The sequence below is a fragment of the Cupressus sempervirens genome, chromosome 5 (assembly GCF_028749045.1).
Source record: "Cupressus sempervirens isolate cs-2001-9-10 chromosome 5, ASM2874904v1, whole genome shotgun sequence".
Taxonomy (NCBI): Eukaryota; Viridiplantae; Streptophyta; class Pinopsida; order Cupressales; family Cupressaceae; genus Cupressus; species Cupressus sempervirens.
Window position 1 is genome coordinate 377699493 of NC_143122.1, and position 27809 is coordinate 377727301.

The window sequence follows — 27809 nt, forward strand, 5'->3', positions numbered from 1 at the left end:
CTCAAAAGTAGCCATCCTCGTCTGTGCCAAAAATTAATAACCAAGTTTAATTGAGTACTCCCTTGAAGACAAAGCATGGCATTTAACTTTGTCGTCCTCGTCAACTAGACAAACTTTACTTGATGAGAACAAAGCCTACAAATAGGCTTGTTATTGGATAGATAACCTATTGACTCTCCAATCCTTCCACTTCCATTCTTTACCAAGGGGACCGTCAACTTCAAACATATAGTCTCGAACTTTAACACCCCACCTATCACAAAGAACTCTCTTCAATTTTTCATCCTGACACTTGTCTCTGAGCACTGCATAAAAATTCCATGAGTAATCCCAAAAGAGAGCTTTCCTTCCATCCTCAATACTCCATGATACATGATTAGAGATCACATCTCTACAAGAGATAATAAAATTCTAGATAGCCGACCCTTTAATAGGATTTTGAATTTTGAAAACCCTTTCTGCATTATTTGAATCCAAATATTTGGCTCTTAAGATTTTAGTCCATAATTGATTAGGGCACCTATAAATCTGACATACAAGTTTTGCGCAAGAGCTAAATTCAACAAATTTCAATCCCTTAACCTGACACTAGCCCACTTCTTTGGCTAACATATTTTATCCCAACTTAGCAAAGGTATCTTGCTACTCTCCAATGAGCCATTCCAAAAGAATTTCCTCATTTTTTGTTTAGTACCCCTAATAACTTTTTGAGGAATGTTTAAACACATCATTGAGAAAATAGGTCCTCTAGAAACAACCGACTTCAACATCAAAATACGTTCCACTGAGGTTAACCATCTCCCTTTGCATCCTTTTCAAACATTTTCCCACCAAACCTTTCCATAGACAACCCTATTTCTCCCTTTAAACAAAGGAATCCCAAGATATTTACTTGGCAAAATCCCACATCAAATATTCAAGATCCTACAGATAGCTCTTTGCTTATACACAAAGGTATTAAAAAAGATTTTTTTTTGATTTATTCCAATTTATTTTCTGGCCTATTAATCTAGTGTTTGTTTCATCATCCTAGCCTCCCATTCAGAAGCGTCACTAGCTAAGAAAGTGTCATCCACAAACTGTAGGTGAGAGAGAACCTCTGCCCCTCCAGCAATCTTCGCCCCTTTCCACAGCCTATGGCTTCTTTTACTAATTAGTCATCCCAGAACCTGTGCCAAAATGATAAAGAGAAATGGCGAAAGAGGGTCCCCTCATCTTAAATGTTTTCTTGATTCAAAAAAACCTTGAGGACTACCATTAACCTATATTGAAAATTTAGTTGTTGAGATGCAACTCTTTACCCATTTGACCCATCTAGGATCAAACCCAAACTTTTCCAAAACACTTACTAGAAAAGCTCTATCCACTTCATCATAAGCTTGCTTAATGTTTAATTCACCATCATCTTATCTAACTTCTTTAACCTTATAGAATGAATCATTTCACGTGCAATTATTATCCCTTCATAAATGATCCTTCTAGGGAGAATCTACTTTTCTCTGAGGATATAACCACAACAAGAATCCTTTTGACTCAACTAGCAATGACTTTTGAAATTATCTTATACACTGTATTTCACAATGCAAGAGGCCTAAAATCTTCAAAATTCTTTACATCTCCTTCGGCACTAAAGCAATGAAAGTATTGTTCAAATCTTTTAATATAAAACTTCCCTTTCTAGGTTCCTCCACCACCTCACACACCTCCTGGACAAACAAATCTCAAAAGGCTTTGAAAAGCTTTGTAGGAAACCCATTTGAACTCGGGCTTTTGTCCCTACCAAGCCCTTTGGAAGCTTGAAACACTTCCTCTTTTGAACCTTCAGCATACAACATCTTATTTTGTTCAAGGTAACTTTTTGTGGGATACATTCCAAAACCTCATTCAGGCCTTCATCATCAACGACTTCTTGTATCAAATTTTCATCCCTTAACACAATCCCTTCCATATTCCAATAGAGGAAATCTTATTATGTATCCATTTTACCTTAATCGAATTATGGAAAAACTTTGTATTTATGTCCCCCTCATTGAGCCATGTTTCTCTTGATAATTGATGCCAAAAGATTTCTTCCCTTGCTAAAACCTCTTCATGTTCTTTACTTAGTGCCTTTTCTTGCTGAAAATCCTCTTCTTTCATCCCTTGGATGATAACCTTCTCATTTAAAGTTTTCAAAGACTTCCAAATCCAATTTCTTTTTAAAAATATTATGAAACGACTCCCTATTCCAAATTTTCATCTGCTCTTTCAAAAACTGCAACTTCTTAAAGAAAATAAAACTTTTATTTCCTTCAAAGAATGGTGCATTAGTCCACCACCTTCCCATCAAATATTTAAAACCATCAGCCCTAAGCCATATAGCCTTAAACTTGAAAGGACATTTCTCTAGAGATGAATCTTTTGGGACTCTCAGACCAATAGGAAATTGGTCCAAACCATGAATTGGCAGAATTTCCGGTTCCACCATCCAATTGGGATTAGCCCAATCTCTAGACACTAAGAATCTATCCAGCTTTCTCGCAATGTGGAAAAAACTACTCTTCTGTTAGTCCATGTAAACTCCTTGAATGGAATATCCACTAACCGATTTTCCATAGCAAAGTTTTTGAAGTCATCTTGACTTGCTAACCTCCACTCTCCCCCCGCCCCCACTCTTTTTTCTTTGGGATTGAGGATAGCATTAAAATCACCTTGTAACACCACCATTTCATCACTCAGAATCTCCGAAACCCTATTCAAAGTTTTCCATAGAACCCTCTTCTCCCTATTTTGAGAAGGCCCATAAACATCGATAACATTAAACTCTATTCCAAGTTGCTTTGCCCTTACGTTCACCCATTACCATTTAAAACTTCCCTGCATTATAATCACTGAAGCAGACTCCATTTTACACAAAACCCCTAAGCCTCTTGAGGCTCTTAGAACTTCCATCCATTCACTATTACATCTTCCAAACCTTTTCTTCATTCTATCATGTAACAAACAGAATTTCATATAAAAAACAAAGATAATTTAATAAAGAATTTCCTATATTCATAGATAGACAACTGAAATCCTTTTCATATGACATTAACTGTTTTAGCAATTAACTGAAATAACCATAATCATATCAACATTCATCCGGAAATGATCTAGTTTAATGATTAACTGAACATAATTGTATTTATGATTAACTGAAACAACTAATTTAACAATCAACTGAAAATAACTGTATTTATGATCAACTGCTTTAACTAAATTAACGATCAACTGAAAATAACTATATTTATGATCAACTCAAAGTAACTAGATTAACGATCATTTGTAATATAACTGAACTATTTTTTCTACATACAAGTAAAGTAAATACTTATCATGAAAAGTAGGAAAGAAACATACAAGTATCATCCGGAGGATCTTTAGCTGGTTGTGCAAGCCTCGGCTTTGGTGAGAGGAGAAGCATTGACATAGGCTCAACCTCCCAACCTCGGACCATACTTAACCCCACACAATCTATTAAATTAGAAAGACCCTCCCTACCTCGGGATCGGGCTTGGGATGTTCTAAGTCTAGCCACCTAAGCATCCTGCTGTTTAGAATGACTACACAGTTATGAAATGGTCATGCTTGCATAACTGGTGCCATTGATTTCAAGTGGTCATTAGATGAAAAACATGCATATAAACTACCTTGGCCAAGGATTTCCAATGAGTTCAATGACCCGATCACCACCGCTCGACTTGATAACAGGTTTGACTACAGGGATGAGCATGAGCTATTAATTATATTTCATTCAAGTTATTCATGTTTGATTTCTCTTCTACTTTCTTGCAGATTTATTCCACCTCTTCACTATTCATGGCTATATAGCCGGTGATTTCTAGGTGTTTTTGAAGATTATGAGCATTTTACCCTTTACACCTCTTCACCATTTCATGGCTATATAGCCGGTGAATCCTAGGTGTTTGGAGAGTTATGAGCATTCTACTCTTGATCATTGTTTATATCTTTTATCATAAATTGTGACAAAATAAAACATTGTTCTTAAGATCAATATCATTCATCCAGGTTCTTATTACACTTAGAAACTCTTCTCTAAGAGGTACTATTCAACTTCTTTTATGATGATTCTGGAGGCTTTGAAAGTAAGAAGAAAATCCATTATAAATGGAAGGGATCATTCAGCAAGCTAAATAATGTGATCATAGATAAAAAGAAGTTCATGTGCCTAGCCGACTGCTGTAGAAATTGTATTTAAAACATTGGAATAGTAACTCATGACCTAATAAGAATTCGGTATTGTTTGAAGAACTTGCAAATTGATCAGCTCCCTCTAGTTGTTTGAGCCATCACTTTCAGTGGATAAAATCTCTGATTCTCAGCTAGAATACTTGCACGACAAAGAGTAGAAATCAAATTGCTTGAACAAAGCTTAATAATCGATATTGCAAGGTATTGGCGGAAGTAATTAATTGGTAAATGAGAAGAAGTCGGGTGTTGTGGAGGCAAAGAGATTTTGAAAATGTAGCAGCAAAATGAAATCAGGAATATGGATTATGGTATGCGGCTCTCTCTCATGGCTTTCATATATGGAGAGTGATCGGGGCTTCTTGGCTTCTGTAACATAAAAGGTTATTTGTCAATTCAAATTGCCAAGTGTTAAATCGGTTGAAAAGAAAAGAAAAATAAAAGGTTGGAAGAAAGAGTTGGAAAAATTATAAGTCGGTTTATTTTTATAATATGTATATATGTACGTTCATGTGAATATATCAATGGGGTGACATCATTTGATTAAGTTATTATAATATAATGGTGCCATTTCATTTTTACATTTATATGTATGTATACATATATTATAATAATATGATGAAAGATCAATTAAAATCCCTTGAGGTACATTTTATATTTTAATTAGACTATTTTATGTTTTCTTAGATTATTTTCTTAATAGCTTATGTGGGTTCCACAAATGTATCCTGTGTTCAAGTCATTGGGTCCTTACCACAGAAGCTTAAGGTCTTACCTGCCTATTCTAATGACTGAAGTGAGCAAACATCCGATTTTGATGATCCCGTTTAGCAATGCGTCCCCCCTTCATCTTCTTTTGCAATCACTCATGAAAGCACTTCCGCCATAATAATTTCATATAAACATTTAAAAACTTTAAATTATTAATCATAATTTCAAAATTTGCTAATATCAAATAATAGTTAATGATTAACGACCATCTTCATTAACAATTAATACAACATATATAAATAACTATCTATTTCACATGATCATGAAAGAATAATCCATTAAATCCAACGGTTATGAACAAGTTTTAAAATTAGGTCAAATTTTGGGATGTAACATACCATCCCCGTTAAATTTTTCATCGTCCTTGATGAATATCACAACAAAACTTTAAACAATTCATAATTAGTTTAATTTTAGAAAACAAAGGAACTGTTCAGGTTCCAGCATTAGAGAAAGGATGAGGGTATTTTTGAAAAATTTCGTGATAATCCTCCCAAGTGGCATTATCCTCTGCATACTGATCCCACTGGACCTTGCATTGTGTATCCTCCCGATTTTGTAAGCGTAGCTTACACACCTCGAGTATTCTAAGTGGTTCTATTTCTACCACCCTTGGTTGTTGCACTTGTAATAGGTTCCAATCAATTATATGATCATGATGAGTAATGTATTTCTAAAGGTATGACACATGGAAGACGTCATGTATCCTGGCAAGGGCTGGTGGTAAAGCAATTCTGTAAGCTACTGGGTTCACAACTTCCAATATTTCAAAGGGTCCCACATATCTGGGGGCTAACTTGGCATTCTTACCAAACTTGATAGTACTCTTCTGAGGTTTTACCCTTAATAGTACTTATTCTCCCACTTAGAATTCTCTAGGTGTTCTTTTTGCATCTGCATAACTTTTCTGTCAGTCATTAACTTCTTTCAATCTTTGACGAATCTGGATTATGTGTTCTTCCATTTTCTTAAGCATTTCAGGTCCAACAATAATTCTATCTTCCAAGTGAAGCCAACTCACAGGAGTTCTACGTTTGCAGCCATATAGAGCCTCAAAGGGGGCCATTTTAATGGTGGATTGATAGGAATTGTTATACGCAAATTCCACCAAAGGTAAATCTGTTTCCCACTGGTATTTCCGATCCATACAGTAAACTCTCAAAAGATCTTCTAATACCTGGTTTACTCTTTCTGTTTGACCATATGTCTCAGGATGATAGGCTGAACTGATGTTTAGTTTAGTACCTAAACCTGAAAAATAATGTTTGCCAAAATCTGGAAGTTATCCTAGCATTCCTGTCTGAAATAATTTTCTCTGGGATTCCATGCAATCTGAAAATTTCTTTCATGAATTTATGAGCAATTTCTGGTGCTCCATCAGTTATATGTCCTGGTATAAACTGAGCAACTTTTGTCAATCTATCAACTACTACCAGAATGGTATTGTGTCGATTTCGTGTCATAGGTAATCCTTGTACAAAATCCATGGAAATTATTTGCCATTTCCATTCTAGTACTTCATTAGTGTGCAAAAGGTCTGCTGGGTATCAATGTTTTGCTTTACTCTTTGGCATTCTAAACATCCTGCCACAAATTTTGTTATCTCCTTTTTCATTCCTTTCCAAAAATATAGAAGTTTTATATCAGACAACATTTTAGTTACCCTAGGGTGTCCTGAATATGGAGCTGAATGAGATTCTTCCAAAATCATTCTTCGGAGCTCAGATTTGTTGGGTACATAAATCCTATTATGATATCTTAACAATCCATCCTCTTCTAGACTAAATTTTGAATACTTAGAATCCTGTGGGTCCCTGATAAGAGCTAGGTTGATCTCTGCATAAAATTCATCATGCTTTAGATGTTGTAAAATATGGTCCTTTAATCTGAAGTTTATAGTAGCCATTGCAGAAATGTGTCTTCTCCTACTTAGGGCATTTGCCACTTTGAATTCTTTGCCATTAATATAACTTATGTCAAATTCATAGTTTGCTAAAAATTCCAGTCATCTTCTTTGTCTAACGTTTAGATTTGGTTGAGTGAAGATATATTTTAGGTCGTGATGGTCATATCATAGTTCAAAAGGTTTTCCAATTAAATAATGTCTCCACATTTGAAGAGCATGTACAATAGCTGCTAATTCCAGATCATGAGGTGCATAATTTTGCTCATAATTTTTTGATTTCCTAAATTCATATGCAATTACCTATTCATCTTGCATTAGCACACCTCCTACTCCTCTTGAATCATTTGTTATAACTACAATTTCCTTTTGTGGGTCAGGTACTTTTAGTATGAGTGTTGTATTTAGCTTTTTCTTTAAGTATTCAAAGGCTGATTGACATCTTTCTGTCCATACAAATTTCTTTCCCTTTCTTTGAAGTGATGTAATTGGGTAAGCTATCTTGGAGAAGTTCCTGACAAATTTCCTATAAAACCCTACCAATCCCATAAAACTTCTAGCTTTTGTCATGGTTTTAGGTATGGGATGTTCCTTAATTGCTTTGATTTTTGACAGATCTACGGCCAAAATTTCCTTTTGATAGAAAGCATATTTAGGCAATTTTCCATATAATTTATGTTCTCTTAACCTTTGAAAAACTTTTTCCAGATGTTTTTGATGTTCCTCCTCGTTCTTTGAATATACTAGAATATCATCTATAAAGACCAACACAAACTTATCCGTGCAATCTTGAAATATGCTATTAAGTTCATAAAAGCTGTTGGGGCATTGGTTAACTTGAATGGCAACACTATAAATTCATAATGTCCATACCTAGTTTTAAATGCAGTTTTGTGAATATCTTCATCCTTAATATGAAGCTGGTGATATCTAGACCTCAAATCAATTTTTGAAAACACTGTTGTGCCCTTCATTTGATCAAAAAGATCATCTATTCTAGGAAGTGGATATCGGTTCTTGATGGTAACCTTATTGAGCATTCTATAATCTATGCATAATTTCATGGTCCTGTCCTTCTTTCTAACAAATAACACTGGGGCTCCCCATGGTGAAACATTGGATCGGATTAGTTTCTTGTTTAACATATCCTATAGTTGTATTTGCAACTCCATTAATTCTGTGGTAGTTATTCGATATGGTGCCCGAGAAATGGGTTTTGCTCCTGGTATCAAATCTATGGTAAAATCAAAGACTTAGGAAGGTGGTAGACCAGGGAGTTCTTCAGGAAACACATCTTAATAATTCTTTAGATACGGATATTTTTCTTCGAAAGATTCCTTCAACTTTTCTCTGATTTCCCCATCTTCAAAAATGTAGTCATCTTCATATGTGGTGTTTTTAGGTTCTCTCATGTCCTCAACTCTAACTGCAAAGATCTTACAGCCTTTTCTTCAATATTCCTTAAGTTGCATGGCAGATTTCTGTTTTGATTTAATTTCATGTTTAATCCCTATAATGTTTGTGGGTCTACCTTGATCATCCAAACAATTTATAGTTTTGGTAGGACAATCCATCTTGGCCTTATGCTCACTGAGCCAATTAATGCCTATGATAATGTGGTAAGACCCAAGAGGTGCTACATACAAGTTCAATTTCGTGGATAAATTTGGAAAATTAACCTAAGCCTCAAACAGACACTGCTCTACCTTAGCCGTTGATTGGTTTGCATATTCCACTGTCCATGGTTTTTCCATAAAACTAGATTTTTTTGGAAATCTACTTTATAGTTTAGGTGATATAAAACATTCAAAAGCTCCAATATCAATTAAAATGGAGACACAGTTCCCATAGATCTTACCCAAAGTTTCAATCGGGCCTATTTGTTGTTCTGCTTGTCTATTGTTAATGGTTGCATGGATCCTTTGCTGATAAACTTGCTGTTGCTATGGAAGAGGTGGTCGTTGCAGCTGATTGGTTTTGGGTTTGATGGGGCATTTATTAGCATAATGATCTCCTCCACAAGTAAAACATCCTAAAGGTGGCCCCTTCCTTTTCTTACTCTTATTATTCTTATTTGCACTAAATTTACTTTTAACATCCTTAACTCTGTTTCCTTTTGATTCTAGCTTTCTATACTTGAAATCCTTAAATTGTTTTTTCTGAGATCTAGTATCAACACCTTTCCTATTCCAGTTTGTTTTCCTTTTATTATCTCGGATGGAGTCATCCTTCTTGATTTTGTGTTCTCGCCGAGCAACCTTTTCTAAAGCTTCTTCCATAGTTTGAGGAGTGAGAACATCAACTACTCCTCCTATTCTGTTATTCAGACCCATAATGAATTTTCTCACCTCCAGATTTTTATCTTGCTGATATGGTGGTACATACTTCAATAGTCGGGTAAATTTCTCCTAGTAGTTATGTACAATCATATCTCCTTGCTTCGAATTTTGGAAATCCAGAAGTTTTTGGTCATAAAAGGTTTGGGGTAGCTAGCTATTTCTAAAAATGGGTACAAATTTCTCCCAAGTAATCTTAGTGATTTTAATGTTTTGCTCAACTTTGGTGTTTCTCCACCAAGTTGCAGCTTCTCCAATAAAGTGGTATATTCCCCAAACCGCTTTTGAGGTTTTTGAGAAGTTCCTAATTTCAAAATACTATTCCATTTCAATTAACCAAACCTCTGCATCCTCTCTGGACTCAGAACCGACAAATTTGGGTTGTTTGATTTTCTTAATATCTGTTGATAGATCAGCCACTATTTCTTGTTTCTTTTGTTTTTCAATTTGAATGGGTGAAGAGGTTTTCTTATTATATCCGGAGACTTCTATCTCCATTCTAAGAGGAGGTGATGATTGTGTTTCTCATGGTCATGCCCCATCTGGGCTGCCATCTCATTCATTCTCCTTTCCATATTATCCAACTTTGGTTGCGTTTCTTGCTAAATCTGAAGTAGCAAATTAGTGGATGATTGAGTGTTTTCATGGACCATGTTATGATCTGCAACGTTGTCGTTGCAGTTCATTTTGTTTGTTTACTGGTTTAACCTGTGAATTTACAAAATTTGTGTCAATTTATTGATCTATATTTTTTTAAAAGTGTACCTACAACGAAAGAGTTTTGTGAATGCATGAAACACATAAATTAAACCAATTTATTAACTTAATACTTTGCTGCTACATTCATGGCAACCTTATTTACAAAAATTTCCTCTATTGAGGATGTTTACATCATAAAATCTAATCTTGCTTCTCAATATTTAGTATTGACTCAAATCTGTACATATCCCACATGATCCAAGATTTGTGGAAATGCAGAAGAGAGTTGCTGTGACGAGCATTCTAGTTTTGAATTAATTTGTTCCTATATGCTACTTTACTAGCAGGAGTCCACTTGACTCTTTCTTTCTTCATTCCGTTACAATGCCTGGTTCAGAGTTTCGTTATCTTGGGGCGTGGAGTAGCAAATATAATTTTGGCATGTTTTTAATTAAATAGGGGAAGATGGGATGTTGAGCCTTCTTACGGAGTGTTTTACATACTTGCATCCTGTACAATTATTCTACGAATTTTCAAGTTTACGTGGAAGGTAGTGTGCCCTAGGTTCAGTGTTGAACCCAGTGCTCTGATACCATATGTAACAAATGGAATTTCATATCGAAAACAAAGACAATTTAATAAAGAATTTCCTATATTCATAGATAGACAACTGAAATCCTTTAAATATGACATTAATTGTTTTAACAATTAATTGAAATAACCATTAATCATATTTACGTTCAACCGGAAATAATCTAGTTTAACGATTAACTAAAATAACTAATTTAACGATCAACTGAAAATAACTGTATTTATGATCAACTACTTTAACTAAATTGATGATCAATTGAAAATAATTGTATTTATGATCAACTGAAAGTAACTAGATTAACAATCATTTGAAAATAATTGAACTATCCTTTCTACATACAAGTAAAGTAAATACTTATGAAGAAAAGTAGGAAAGAAACATGCAAGTATCATTCGGAGGATCTTTAGTTGGTTGTGCAAGCCTCAGCTTTGGTGAGATGATAAGCATTGACATAGGCTTAACCTCCCAACCTCGGACCATACTTATCCCAACACAATCTATTAAATTAAAAAGGCCCTCCCTACCTCGAGATCAAGCTTGGGATGTTCTTAGTCCAGCCACCTAAGCATTCTAGTGTTTAGAATGTCTGCACAGTTATGAAACGGTCATGCTTGCATAATTGGCGTCATTGACATCAAGTGATCATTAGATGGAAAACATGCCTATAAACTACCTTGGCCAAAGATTTCCGATGGGCTCAATGACTCGATTACCACCGCTCGACTTGACAACAGGTTCGATTACAGGGATGAACATGAGCTATTAAGTATATTTCATTTAAGTTATTCATGTCTGATTTCTCTTCTTCTTTCTTACAGATTTATTCCACCTCTTCGCTATTCATGGCTACACAGATGGTGATTCCCAACTGTTTTGGAAGATTATGTGCATTCTGCCCTTTACACCTCTTCACCATTTCATGGCTATATTGCCAGTGAATCCCAGGTGTTTGGAGAGTTATGAGCATTCTACTCTTGATCATTGTTTATATCTTTTATCATAAATTGTGACAAAATAAAACATTGTTCTTAAGATTAGTATCATTCATCCAGGTTCTTATTACATTTAGAAATTCTTCTTTAAGAGATACTATTCAACTTATTTTATGATAATTCTAGAGGCTTTGAAAGTAAGAAAATCCATTATAAATGACAGGGATCATTTAGTAAGCTAAATAACACGATCATAGATAAAAAGAAGAAGTTCTTGTGCCTAGTTGACTGTTGGAGAAATTGTATTTAAAACATTGGAACGGTAACTCATAACCTGATAAGAATTCGATATTGTTTGAAGAACTTGCAGATTGATCAGCTCCCTCCAGTTGTTTGTGATGTCACTTTTAGTGCATAAAATCTTTGACTCTCAGCCAGAATACTTGCACGACAAAGAGTAGAAATCATACTGCTTGAACAAAGCTTAATAATCAATTTTGTAGGTTATCGGCGAAAGTAATTAATTGGTAAATGAGAAGAAGTCGGGTGTTGTGGAGGCAAAGAGATTTTGAAAATTAGTAGCAGAATGAAATCAGGAATATGGATTATGGTATCTGTCTCTCTCTCACAACTTTCTTATATGGAGAGGGATTGGGGCTTCTTGGCTTCCTTAACATAAAAGATTATTTATCAATTCAAATTGCCAAGTGTTAAATCGATTGAAAAGAAAAGAAAAATAAAAGGTTGGAAGAAAGAGTTGGAAAAATTATAATTCGGTTTATTTTTATAATATGTATATACGTACGTTCATGTGAATATATCAGTGGGGTGACATCATTTTATTGAGCTATTATAATATAATGGTGCAATTTCATTTTTACATTTATATGTACGTATATATACATATAATAATATGATGAAAGATCAATTCAAATCCCTTGAGGTACGTTTTATATTTTAATTAGATTACTTTATGTTTTCTTAGATTATTTTCTTAATAACTCATGCAGGTCCCACAAATGAATCTTGTGTTCAAGTCATCAGGTCCTTACCAAAGAAGTTTAAAGGCATACCTACCAATCCTGATGACTAAACTAAGTGAGCATCCCATTCTAATGATCTCGTTTAGCAATGCTTCCCCCCTTCATTTTCTCTTGCAATCACTCATGAAACAACTTCTGCCATAATAAGAATTCATAATAATTTCATATAAACATTTTAAAAACTTTAAATTATTAATAATAATTTCAAAATCTTCTAACGTCAAATAACAGTTAATGATTAACAACCATCTTCATTAACAGTTAATACAACGTATATAAATAACTATCTATTTCACATGATCATGTAAGAATAATCCATTAAATCCAACGGTTATGAACAAGTTTTAAAATTAGGTCAAATTTTGGGATGTAACACATCAATATCCTTCAATTTAGTCTTAGTTTCTTGAAACAAAACAACATCTGGTCTCACTTGATCAAGACCCCTCTTGATCAAGAAAATCTTGTCAGGGGTATTGCAGCCCCTAACATTCCTGAAAGGAGCTTCATCTCTTTGAAGAAGAGGTAGTCCTTCTTCCCGCTTTCAGTTTGCTTTGTCCTTTTGCACTACCAACAATCTGGATTAAAGCCTTTAAAGTCCTTCCTTTCTTTTGACTCTCCCCTACCATAATCTTTTGGTTTTTGCTCTTTGACTGAGATAGAGTTCTCTTCTCCTTCATCACAATATTATCTAAGAGCCCTAAAAAATCCTTTGCTAACCCTTCCATCTCTTCCTCTTCTGGATCACTGTCCTCTGAATCTTCCCTGGGTCCTACTTCATCATTAAAGGATCTCTCTAAATTTCTTTTTGGAGAGATTTATATATCTTTCATCTTGCTCTCTTCCAAACCACCAAAACTGTCGTTAAGCACCATATCTCCCTCTAAATCTTTTGAGCAGTACCATGCATCCTTATTAGGCATTTCCATTCGCCGCCTCAACATCAACTCTCAATTGATACTACGTTCCTCAACTTTGTTGTGTCGAGTAGAACCAAATTCCATAGTTTCTAAACTCCGCTCGCCCCCTCTAAAGTAGACCATTTCACCTTGTTCATCCCCTTCACTTCCCATTGAAACCCCTGCTAACCCTTTCTACCTTACACCTTCTTTCCTTAAAACCTCCTTTGCTCCTACTGGAGATTGCATTCTTTCACTATTTCCTTTTTCACCCGTCCTTTCATCCATACCCCCCATCCTTCCATTATTCATCATGGATTTCACAACCAAATCGCATTCCCATTCAACATTACTTACTAACATTCCTTGACATTCCTTTCCTTTAGAGGAAGCATCAGACAACACTAGTGCTCTATAGAGAAGCTTCTCGGCTTCTTCATCTTTCAACCTTCCTTACATAGACCACCCTTCTGAATCATGTTCTTCACTCAGACAGACCACACAAAGATGCAATTCCTCTATAAAGAAAGCCTGTTTCCATTTTTCCTTCCGCTGAAAACAACTCCAACATTTTTGTTAAAGGATGACAGTCATTCCACATTATGCAAGTGCGAGGAAACATTTGAAAGGTCACCCTATCCACCATTTCAACCATTTGAACATAAGTTCCCAACTTATTTCCTATTAATTGAAAACACTCTTCATTCCAATATTCTTGAGGTAAGTTCCTTAGTCCAATCTATACTGGGAAAGCCCTAATGATTTCTTTTGTCGGATCAAAGTTGGGCTCCCATGACTTCATGTAAAAGCCTATTCCTTCTTAAAAATAAGGCCCACTATTAATATCCAATCCCTGCCATGGGCACTATCCATTGTGGTCATACAAAACCCATTTTCTAGAGTTTTAAAATCTTTTACATGCACCCAGTGTTTGTCACGCCTATCTTTAAGCTTATGAATAGCTGGCCATTTCTCTCCTCATTTGAGAAAAAGAGATACTCCGTAGATAGCTCACTGAATCTTGCCATGACCGTAGTTCCACCTTCAGAACATCAACTAGACATCACTCTTCTACTGGATCATCAACATATTGTGTAAGGTGGTTTTCTACCACCTTAGGACGACACATCTTTTGAGCGATTTTGCTAAAATTCACTCTACCTCCTAGATTTGAAATGAAATGTTGCACCAGATGGGAAGGAGGGGGGTGATTTCTGACCCTCCCATCCCCACCAATCTCTTTAGACTTATCCATAGATTGACCGCCACCACTTGTATCAGCAAATCTTGTCCAATCTTCTCTTTGAAAACCTCTTCTACCCAAGGTCGACCATTGCTTTCTCTGTTGGGTTGTATAGGGAAGCCCTTCATGCCGCCGAAACGGCCTATTCCATCCTTGATGCCTCTTTCTCTTGTCAAAATCTTCTTCCCATCTGCAATGGCTGCCATTCCCTCTGCTAAACCCTAAACCCCTTCGATCTGCCATTCCTCACTTTTGAGGATGAATGTTGATAAAATTTTTGTTTTGATATTTTTACCAATTTATTAGCAGCTTCTTGTTCTTTTAGAAATGAAGCTATTTGTGCAATAGACACCCCCTCCTTCATGTGCCTTTGCACATTGAAATTCCTTTACCAACAAGGCCTATAAAATGACGTTTGACTCAAGAATAAGAACTATTGAATGGTTTGGCTTTGTTACTTTGACAATATTTACGCTTCCAAATATACAAGTAGTTAAATTAGACCCAAAATGTAAGATAAACAACAATATGGGAGAGCGAAAATAAAACAAGAGACACAAGATTATCCTGGGAAAACACTTCCATTTGAAGGAAAAAAACCTAGCCACATATCAAAATTAACTCTTTATTGATGATAAAATATTGAAGTGTACAATGCTTTTTACATGATGTGATATATATGACAAATAGTGAGATTCTTCTCATTACAACCGGAGGTCTCTTCAATCTCCCAAAACATATAACTCTTTATACTACAAATGCATGCCTCTACGCATGACGAATGATACATGTCTCCACATTTAATATATATCTCAATTATTATCACAAATGTCCTCTTAAGCTAATAGTGACCATAATGGTTATAATGACCATACTTCCTAAAGCTAGAGATAAAGATCTCTAATGCAGCTACAATCGTCAACATCAACACTCCCTCTTAGTGAGAGATAGATCTTTAGCATAGTAGGCACATATTACCGCAATCAAAACATGTCAATGATAAATTCTAATTACATAGATTCTCATAAAAAAACATAATTCATGGAATTGCTCACCATGAAAACTTGCAAAAATCACAACTATCAATCATCACGAATTGTCTTAATGTGATGATGTTGCAGAATCTCTCAACATGACAAGCCTTTAAGTTCTTACATCACAAACTCTCTGAATGCAATGTTGTCATGGAATCTCTCAACATAACAAGCTTGTGAGGCTCACAGCCAGCTTTCATCACGAACTCTCTGAATGTGATGTTCTCATGGAATATCTCGACATGACAAGCCTTCTTACATCACAGGTTTTCTCAACGTGATGCTCTCATGGACTCTCCCAACATGACATCCAATTCTCAACACGGAATCACTCAGCATGATGACATCATGGACTCTCTCTACATAATGTTCACTATGAATTTTTTCATAAGTGAGAGTTTTCAAAGCTGTCCTTACAACTATTATTAATTTCACATGAATAAGAATTTTTAATAATCAAGGAAAGTCACAGCTGAGACTTGTTTTCAACAAGAGTCTCAAATTCTTCAATATCAAAAACTTTCACAACATATATAAGAATGATGAGGATTCCATAATGACTCACTCTCAATTAAGAACTAATTTGATCATTGTAATAAGGTCGTGGTAGTATGCTCCCTCTGAAGCTGAAACATCTCCCTCTGGATATGTATCATTAAAGTAACATCCTCATCTCATTACTTGTTGCATCTTGTAACCAATAGAGATTATTAATAACTTCATAAAATTAAATGCTCATCCCAAATATATGACTCAGAATACTTATGTATTTTAAGTACAATCTCCTTGTGTAATATCCCCAATTCCAAGATCGATTTATATGATAATAGAGCTAAATATATAAGATTAAACAATTAAATAAATAAAATTATAATCATAATAACATTGATAAAATTAAATCATAGAAATATATACAATAATTGACATATATATCTCAAACTTGAAAAGGGATCTAATAATGATAAATAATAATATTAGAGCCAAAATAAAATAAATAAAATGAATTTATAATTCTAATAGTTGATGTTTAATAATATATACTAATTAAATTAACTAATATCCACAACTAGATAAGTTTAAGATTGATACTTATCTAGTATTTAATGCTAGTAAAATGATAAAATATAATTAGAATAATAATTTATTACTTAAATTAAACATATTATAATTTATACTATATTATTATCTAAATATCAAAAAGAAAATATCATTAATAACATTATACATAGTATATTATGGTAAATATTACAAACCTAAATTATTAAAATAGTAAATGATTGTGTAAATAATAACTTTATTAGTGACTAGAAGTCATGATGTTTCATCGAGAAATAAAATTATAAATAATGTAATAGAGAAAGGATGAGGAGAAGGGGATCAGAGGACAACAACATCAGAGAGGAGATCCAATTGGGCACTCAACTCACCGGAGGCAAGACGAAGGGATACAGAAGCATAGGAGAGTAAGGAAGGGAAACTAATGCAGATTCATATATCCAATCCAAATTCAATGACGTGGGGAGGAAATCATTTGGAATAAGCTCACATAGTATCCACACCCGTTACTCATTGAACGTTACAGTAAAACAGGAATAGACATGTCAAGGGATAATCAATCATTGTGTTTGGCACCAGATACATAATATGGTCACTTAACATGCATCGATATATAATCTACATAATCTATTATATAGCCTTTTCAATACTAGGAATGATGGAAATAAGGTGTCGTTGGTAGAGGCACACAATAAATAATAAATATCAGATTGTAGAGATGTCGGTGGCCATTCAAACCACATATATCCGACTAGACAGAAGCAGGGAACTGAAAACATGAATAAAAGTAATCCAATTCACATATATTATGCACAGGCATCACAACCCTAGGAGAGTAATCTGCAAACTCATGAACAGTACAATTTGTGTCATTCAGAGATTGTTCAATATCCAATACTCTTATATGTAAACTATATTTTCTCTACATTGGAAATCCAAAGATTAGAAAAAGGTAATATAATTCCAACCCAACCATTACAAATAGAAAAGACATCCATTAATTGACTGGAGAGTCATTCACCATCAAGGGCTATTGAGAAAATAACTCTACATCAGCTAGATAATCTTATTCCTGGCGTAGGCCATTTACACTCTACGCAAAACACTTGAGAGTACAGCCAGAAGCTATGTCAGATAAGAGAAGAATGGTCTGCCTGCAGTTTATGAAAATCATGGTAATCTTACAAGCAGCATTGGATATAGAGGAAGCTAATACTAATTATTTATACATGTATAACAGTAGTTTGGTAGATCAGAAGTTGCTACTAAGGAAAAAGAAGAAGATAGTAACCCAATCAGGAAAGAACAATAAGATCCCCAAAGCACAGAATATAATGGACAGAATAAACCTTATCCAGTCAGCAATCGATCAGAATTTTTGGTCAGAAAGGAAGCAGTAAGCGAATGACTCAGACTAAGAACGAAGATACTTTCTATCAAGGGCTGAGGTAAGTATAGATATACATGGAGCAGAGATCATCTTTAGATTCATGAATAGAGATATTATATTTTTAAGAGATGGAGTGTGTATATAAATAAATCTCTTGAGAGAACTGAAATAAGATAGAACTCATCACGGTAACAATCATAGGGAAGAAAGGAAAACAAAGTTCACAAGGATATTACAAAAAAAATCACAACTAAAAATTCTAGAACAAATAGAAGAAGATCCCCTCTGGGGACATTACACCTTGATCATGCATACAAATGGGAATCAATAACCAATATTCATATACAGAACTATCAGCAGTAGAAGTAATGCATGCAACCATTACGCAGGTTCTAGTCTATTATAACTTAAAAAATATTCCTCCAAAAAGTAATTCCATCTAAATAATGTATACAGGCTCCTTAAGATTAGATTAGATAAACCAACTTTTCTTTCAAGCCTGCTCTCTTACCAAACAACAACCAACCCAACCAGAACTTAACACAAGCCTGGTTCAAACCCCACACAGTCCTGCTCTTGGTGCAAAAGCTAACTTGAATTACGGATAGTCTCCTCTAGCAGCAGGTGCTTCTTGTGCTCCCTTTGTTCCAGGACCTTTGGCACCAGCATTTCCTGTAGCTAGTCCCAAAGAGCCTTCAGAATTTCCTGTTTCGTTTCCCGTCTGTGATGTTGCACCCAACTTCTGAATCACAGCAAGTCATTGCATTTGAATCTTGTTCACAGGATGAAATATTATGTTTTGGTAGAGAAGATATCTTTGAATAAGCAGGGAAATTGATACCTCAATAAATTTGGACGCTACTTGTTCAAGAACTGAGAAGAACAAACTAATTAAGCCCCAAGTGAGAGCAAATATTTCATGTGCATTGTTTTTCGTGAGACCAAGAAGTATGTATCCAGAAGGAACATCAGGTATATCCGATCCTATATCTGCCTAACACCCAGCTGTGTATTTTTGTCCGATCTTTTCAGTGATTGTCTGATAATTCCGTTCCATCAAAGCGGGCGAAAACACTTGAGCATTTACACCCAAGCATGTCTGCAGTGGACATAAGAGAAAGCATCCACTGCATGTCTTAAATCCATTCACCAACTCATGCTGGGAGTAGGACTTTCAATAAGAATTGAGTTAACATTTTCTACCACTGAATATGCTTCTCAGGAAGCCACAAAGATTCAAGAACTCTCCTTGCTGCTGAAGTTGCACCCTAGATACCAGAGATGACATGGAATTTGTGAAGCTGAGAAAATTGTGCGAGCAGAGTGGATAGTCACACTAGAGAGAGGAAATTAAAGACACTGTGGTTGGAGATATAAAAAAATAAATGATATTAAATAAGAGAACACTCTGAATGTGTGAAGATTTACGCATCAAATAAGCCAATTGATACATGCAGGCATTGAATGCATCACTGCATATGAATATATATCAACTGGTATTGACAGACATGAAAACTGTATACGAAGAACTTGAGATAAACATACAGATAATCTTCCTCAATAATTATGAAAGATGGCATTAGACTTAATATCATATGCCTGATACAAAAAGCATACACCACCAAAACTAGATCAAATTGTATTACACACAATGCTCATACGGATACAAAACTGGACAAGAAGAAAATGTATCCTCGAGATACGTGACAACAATTACAAAATGGAATCCAAGAGCAATTAAGACGAATGACTCACAAAAGAGAACAACAACCTAGAAGATAAGACAAACTGAAATTGCAGAACAGGGATAAGATAAGATCTAACTTGTAGCTACACAAGATTTTAACATCCCCAAATATCGTGACACCTATCTTTCATTTCTAATGGCCAAGCCCACACCAATCTCTGCCTATCTATAGTAGGGCCTCACTTTGTTTTGCCCTCTTCTCTTTCATCCTTCGTGGAGAAGGCCCTCTTGATCTCTCTCTAGTGGGCCGTCTCCTTGGCATTGACGGATAGTGGTCCATAGGTTCTGCTGGAAAAGACTAATCCAAAGATGTTATCTTAGCTTAGCTAAAATTCTTTCAGAGCTGAAAGAACACAAAGCTTCCCTTATTCGTTGTTATCTAACTTGGCTGTGATACCATGTTGAATTTGATCCAAAATACAAGATAACCAACAATAAGGAGATCAAAAATAGAACAAGAGACACACAAGATTATCATGGGAAAACCCTTCCACTTGAAGGAAAAAAACCCAGCCACATGACAAAATTAACTCTTTATGGATGATAAAATATTCAAGTGTACAAAGCTTTTCGTTTGATGCAATATATATAACAAATAGTGAGATTCTTTGTACAAAGAAAGGACTGATGGTCCTTCTCTCTTTCTTCTGCTTGTTCTCTCTTTTTGTCCTTTTTGTAAATCTTTCTCTTTCTGGTCACCATTGGATGTTCCTGCTAGTTATTTTTTTTTCCACTATACCATTGTATCTTTTAGTCCCTTAGACCCTTGTTGGTCTCTTGTTGGACATTAATATCATTATCTTATCTTATCACATTACAACCAAAGGTCTCTTCAATTTCCCAAAACATAAAACTCTTCATATTACAAATGCATAATGCTACTCATGATGAATGACACGTCTCCACATTTAATATATATCTCAATTATTATGACAATTATTAGCTCAAATGTCGTCTTCAGCTGATGGCGACCATAATGGTTATAACGACCATATTTCCTAAAGCTAGAGATAAGGATCTCTATCGCAGCTACAATCTTCAGCATTAGGCACTTCCAGAAACCTATGACATTCTTGTGCCATGTCTCCATCAATTTTAAAACAATCGGTTGCTTGGCCCACGGAATTTTGAGTACTGTTGGCAGCCATTTTTCCACAATACAATATAATTTCTTGATGTGACTATACGATGAAATTAAATAAATTTAAATTGGAAAAAAACTATGAACATCAAGCATATAAGTGCAAAAAAAGATAGAAAACTACTAAAATAGATAGCTAAACGTCTTGCCTTCTTTTTTCAAAAAATAAAAATTGAAAAGAACTTGAAAAAATTCTTCACAAACATGAAAAAAATCATCCAAATCTCCAAAAAATTCATTAAAGAACGCATGAATGGGATTAAATGCTTAAAGCTCATTTGTGGAAGCTATCTCTTGCTCTACGAGCAATCCTCTTCAAAAGTAATCACCTCGCCTTCAAAATGCCACAAATGGAGAGCAAATGAGAAAAGAGTGTAGCTGCGAACAAAATGTGACAAAGAGTGGTCAAATGGCCTCTTTTAAGGCTGTTTTAGGGTTTCGAAGCAAAAAAAATGCTACAATATGCATTGCCCCATGTGCTTAGTGGGTGTTTTAAGTGAAAAAACGGAAAAAGTGTGTTTCTGCATGCAGATGCCACTGGAGACTCTTGGATGCATCTTGAAGCTGGCCAGAAGCCATTCCCCACTAGTCGAATGTTTGTGGAAGCTGGCCAGAAGTCATTTCCGACCAGCTTCTAGATGCATCCGCACTGAAATCCGCATCCAAAAGCATCCGCTTCAGCCTCTAGGCAAACCCAAGCACATCGGTATCCTATCTATTGGGTATAGGGGCAAATATAATCAAATGACTGTCTTTTTCTATGTAATTTAGAGGCAGCAGACTCATATGCATGCAGATATGGAGATGGACCTACTTCTTATCAAAATATTGTAAAGCTTCTCAATTTCAAGCATGGTGGACACTGTAAGATGATCCTTTGAAAGTACAACACTTGTTCTAGTTTTGAAAAAGGCTTGCCTCTATCGCGTATAATGTGTGTGAGCCCAACACCAATAATGATAGGATCTATATCGCTAGCCTAGGAAATAATGTTTTTAGTGGGATATCGAACAATAGAGCTCTTAGCCTAATAATCTTTTGGTTTTGTTAGGCATCAATAGAACTGGAAGCATATGAGTTAATCATGAAGAATGCCAAAAAAGAACTAAAAATCCTGGGCTATTATCAGCATCAGATTCCTATAATGCTCAGTTTCTACTAATCGACTTTGATTAGAGTCGCAAGGCCGTATTTAATGATAATTGTGTACTACCACCTCCTAGCGATGTCATATTAATGCTAACATGACACACAAATGCTTGAATTTTGGGAACATAATATAAGATTGAACTGTATTGGTAAATAATAATGGATACTTATAAACATTTCTACTGTGTGCTTTGTTGATGACAGTTGGTCCTGGGAAGAAGACTGGGTTATAGAACTATTGTTTATTCTGAAGATTTGGTGCGATGGCCAGGGTATTGCATTTCAATATTCTTGATAGTCTTATTGCATTATGATGTTGTGGAAAATATGTAATTATTAAGAATTTTTGGAATGATAGAACAGTTTTTACTAATTCTTTACTATTTAATTTCATTAATAATTATAAATACCTCTGATTCATCCCTTTGTCAAATTGAAGTCTGGCAGATGTATATGCACTGTCAGTATGTTCTTTGGTTGAAAGTGCACATAAAAAAGCACAGAAAAGGTGCAGGGTGGTTGGTGATCTTTCTAGGGATGCAGTTTACAAATCAGAAGTTGGCATGCATCCTGGAAATTCAATAGCTCTTATACCTTCACTTTCTAATCTTCAAAATGCATCAAAACATGTATTAATTGTGGGGATTCTTCCTGGATCAAAGGTTTGACTTCCAATATTTTAATTTCCTTTGGTTAAACCATTTTCAGTACTATTATCAGGTTTGAACAGATACATTTACAGGTGAGTGTGTATTATGAACAAATGAATATACCCTCTGTTTCTTTTCAATAACTGCAGGATATAAAGCTCTGTATGGGAGTGCCATACTTCATAACAGTAGCAGAACATATAAAAGAAAGGTAAGGTTTATGGAGATTCAAATGTTTATTGAACTCTTTAGCTGCACACAAGTATCTAAATAAATCATTGCTGTTGATGACTGGGCATCACTAATTATTAATTAAGCAATATAGGCTAGCTTGCTATTTATTAACAGTTCAATAAAGGGTGCATGAAATAAGTTTTAAATCATTAAAATCTTTGAATTTCAAGGGTTTTTTCACTCTGCCGATTCATAGGCGATTCACAATTCGAGTAGGCCTTGCCGATTCCAATCCGACAAAAACATTGGTGATTTTTGGTGATTTATTAACAAGGAACATAAACAATAAATCCATCACATACGTAAAAAACATTGGTGATTTTTTACCACCTTGACAATTTGTGGGGCTGATTTTTTGCAATTTTTGAAAAAAACCACCGATTAGGCGATTTAGTCGATTTTTGCCTAAAAGTCAGTGATCCGGTTTGACGAGTCAGAAAAAAGTGCCCAGCCTTCCTTGGATTGCAAAAATTGCTTGAATCGCAGTGATTCTCGTTACTCTAGTAAGAATCCCTACTAGTTCTAACTCCAATATTGGATCACAAATCTCACAAACCTAGCATAAACATTCTGTCAAACACTTGGATGGACATCTCAATCCGAAGTATTCACTATTTCATAATTCTGATTCCAAACTTTCAATACCAAACAGAAAAATACTGGACATTCATTTAATCAAACACTGTCTGTCAGAATATTTAGAACTATTCATTGATTCCAGAGGCACTACATCAAATACTTTGCATACCATCTCTAGACAATAAACAAATCACTGTTCTAACTGGAATTGGAAGTCTTTAGTTACTGGACTGTGGTAAACACAATAGCAAAGACATATAGACTTCCAGATTTCTCCAGTTATGTATTTATGATGATAATCGATTTTTTTTAGATTTACATATACACATCTGCCCACCATAGTTAATAGGGTAGGAGGTCCAAGTATAGTTAAAATCTCATCCCGTTTGTTACACTTACATTTCATTATAACAAACACTGAAAATGGAACCATAGACGGAGAACATAAATTGTGGATATTGAGCACCACCTGATATATTTGATTCCTTGTCTTGACAATGCAGAACCAAAAACTGTATTCTCAGAGGGGATAATCATTCAGAATTCTCTTTGAATTGCCCAGCAATGCCATATCATCTCTTCCTTACCGTGAGAGCCCAAGCACCAAGTAATCTGCTCTGTCAATGTTTGAAAGACCCTAATTAACCAATTCGAATTCTGCTTCAGATCTGTCCATGGTCTATCTTTCCCAAAATGGCTCCAAAATATGGTATATGTCCATGCTATGATTACTGGGATACAATGAGTATATAATTTGAAGTTTGAACAAATGCAAGTTGATTTAGAACCTGATAGGGTCTGTTAGTGCTGCCACTTCCTCTACGACCATTGTTATGAATCCTTCACTAGGTATGACTCACACATTCCTCCAAATCATTGATCTGTCGCACCTCAACTTGAGCCCATATCTATTCAATGAGATGGCATCTCAACTGGTCTCCCATATGTAGTTTTCAACCTGCACTATGAATCTTCTTATTTTATTCCAAACTTGCAAAAAAACATGACAATAGAGGAGGATGAGCTCCCTTATAAAGACTTCTTCAATGGTGAGTTAATCTCCACTTCTCACATAAAGTTACTTTATTTTAATAATGTTTTTTTATTAAATAGAGTAGCTTTAATAGTTTTGAACCGCATTAAATTATTTTATTTTCTCTATATCTCCACAAAATAGTTGACATGACTACTTAATCATCCACTTTTATCCTCCAATTAGTGTATCAAAATGGTATGTAGGTTAATTACTCATCTCCTTTTATTACTAAAAAGAAAGGGACATTATAGTCCTCCCTTTCTGGGATTGCTTGTGTTCAAGCAATCACAATGGTGGGTGCTGCAAAATGTCTTAACCTTCACACGTGGCATCCTTCCGACGTACCAAGTAGTCTCTGATCACATGATTTCTCAGATTCTTTTCTCTTATGTCCAAAATCTCCGTAGTAACCAATACCAATTTCCCTTCGTCATCCAAAGGCGGTAAGGAGTATGGCACAATATGCTTCCCAATTGCCTTCTTGAGGAATGAGACATAAAAAACATTGTGGATCCTTCTATCTGGCGGCAGTTCAAGCTCATATGCAACCTCAATGGCCCTTCTCAGAATCCTGTATAGACCTTGGCTAATATTTTTAGCACCAGTTTTCTTCAATATGGTTTGTCTATATGGCTGAAGGCGTAAGAAAACCACATCATCGACCTCAAAAGATCTCTCTTTCCTATGGTGGTCCACATATAATTTCTTCCTCCGCTTGCTGAATATTATCCTTGAGGGCTCAAAGAATGTCTTAATGATCTTGCAACCAATCCCCAACCAAGTGCTCTGCTATTATCAAAAGTTAAGTTTACGAAAGACAATGGATCATATCCATACAATGCCTGAAATGGTGACATACCAATAGACATATGGTATGGAGTATTGTGGCAATTTTCTCCTAGATACAACCATCCGACCCATGCCTTTTGCTGATTGGCAACATAATTGCCAAGATGACTTCCAATCCTTATTTTCAATCTCTGTTTGTTCATCTGTCTATGGGTGGTAACTAGTACTTGGTTTCAACTTTGTACCTACTAATCTAAATAACTCATGCCAGAATATGTTTGGAAACTTGCAATCCCAATCACTGACAATAGTCTTCAACAGTTATTGCAATCTAAACACCTCTTGGAAAAATAATTCTGCTACCTGTGAGGCTTCCCAATTGGCTGTAACAGAAAAGAAGTGAGCTAATTTTATAAACTGGTTCAATACTACAAATATGTAGTCCTTTCTCTGGATTCTGCTGGAGCTCAAAATTACAAGTTTGGTAAACTCTAAATGTATGCCAAGCTTTATAATCAGGTTCGACAATCAATTTTTGCCAACTGATGGAATAAAACAATATGGTTTTAATTCCCTGTACTTCTGTTTTTGCGAGACCAATGTGGATAAATCTTTTAACAACTTAAGTAGATAAATCTCCTTTTGAATATCCTCTACCTTAAATTAGCATGAGTGTTTTCCGTAGGTGTTGAAATAAGTTGTCATTGACGTCAAAGTATTTAGACTAAGAATGAAAGATGTAGATTTGCTTTATTAGAAAATGATAAAGAAAAAAGTAAACACAAGCAGCAATCTGAAGTAAGAATGCCAAAGAAGATTGACATAGTCAGATGGAACTCAATGTAGCAAATACTAGAATAATAAGTTAATTAGTTTAAGTCAAAGTAATGATGAAAACCATGATCATTATTTTGAAGATCATGCAGTGGTACATAGAGACATTTGAGAAGAGATGATGGAGCCTTGAATATAAAGTGGCCAAACTCATGAAATATACAACCTTAAATATAATGTAGATAATATGATATATAAAGCACTTAGAGAAATATCAGCATTTGTTAATGACGTGATATCTGATAGCAGAAATATATATATATATATCTATGCAGTGACATATGTAGATCTTTCTAAAAGCAAATGATGATCAGCTGATTCAGTATGAGGAATAATATCCATAGAATACATCGGATATGAGTTTGGTGGCATTAAAGCTACTATACGAAGGGTGCTTAGAATAAGTCTGCAATATAAGTAAGGCAATAGTTGATATCACTTTGAAGCAGAGCAATAATATGCAACGATATGTGTATATACATAAATTTCTATTAAGGAAACAATTGAACAAAAAGACAACCATCAGATTTGAAGTGCTTTGTCATCATGAGTTCCAGTCTGAAATAAAGCACGATAAATGAATCTATTTGTTACAAAGGAACAGAAATATCTATGCATCTGAACAGTGTCAGGAGCAGCTTATGAACAGAACATAACACAGGAAGGATGACGGCATGTGTATATGACCAGAGGCTTTATTCGGAAAATATTGGACAGGAGCGAATGAAAGAGCATTTTAACCTGGAATGACTTACTTAGGCAATACACTAAAATGATATATAATTCACAATGATATCCAGTGTTGTTAAATACTATGAAATTGTATTTATATAAAAACATCGGGAGTATATAAGGAAAAATATTGGCTCTGTAGACAACATACATACTTGCCATGTCATCAAAATTAACCAGTTTTGACAGGACAATTCCACATCAGAGACAGAGTTCTCAGTTAATATTATATTATTGATTCAACAGCAGCAAGCGTACAAGGTCCAACTCAGTGATTGAAACTGGAGGAGTCATCTACTTGGAGTTGACATGTTAAAGAATATTAAGACAAATATTATTAAAGTTCAGTGACGGTGTTGAAATAGGTTTTTCATCACCCTTTCAAATAATTTTAAATATACACCTTGTGTGGATCTGTCAATTATTTGAATCCTTATCCATTAATTAGTTTACCCTGATTATTATGACCCACTTGCATGAGTTTAATCTCTCCTCGAGAGAACCAAGCATACAATCAGACAGAGATACTAAAAGTTCTCTGACTAATTGGAATATCCTTGATACCTAAATTGAAAAAACTAAGATAGCTAAGGTAAAACCAATCTTTAAAATATTTAATTGTATTCCATTACATCATAGAAAGAATAATAGTTATGTATAGGTATTTTTACAATATTATATTATAATTGATGATTCGCCCTCTATCCGGTCGAGGTCTCCTTTTATAGACATAAGAGATCAGCTGTTTACCCTAATTATTGTAATGTCCCTGCTTATGCCCTTATGCCAATTT

At 35.0% G+C, this 27809-nt stretch overlaps 1 protein-coding gene across 3 annotated transcripts in view; it reads left to right on the forward strand.

Moving 5' to 3' along the window:
• The window catches only part of LOC149556342 (uncharacterized), a 266842-nt gene that overhangs the window by 187651 nt on the left and 51382 nt on the right, over positions 1-27809 (forward strand). For all 3 annotated transcript variants that reach the window (XM_089830610.1, XM_089830611.1, XM_089830609.1), the window contains 3 exons: positions 22367-22434; positions 22602-22824; positions 22962-23023. In XM_089830610.1, the coding sequence (XP_089686736.1) occupies positions 22367-22434; positions 22602-22824; positions 22962-23023 (353 nt within the window). The remainder of the gene's footprint in view (positions 1-22366; positions 22435-22601; positions 22825-22961; positions 23024-27809) is intronic.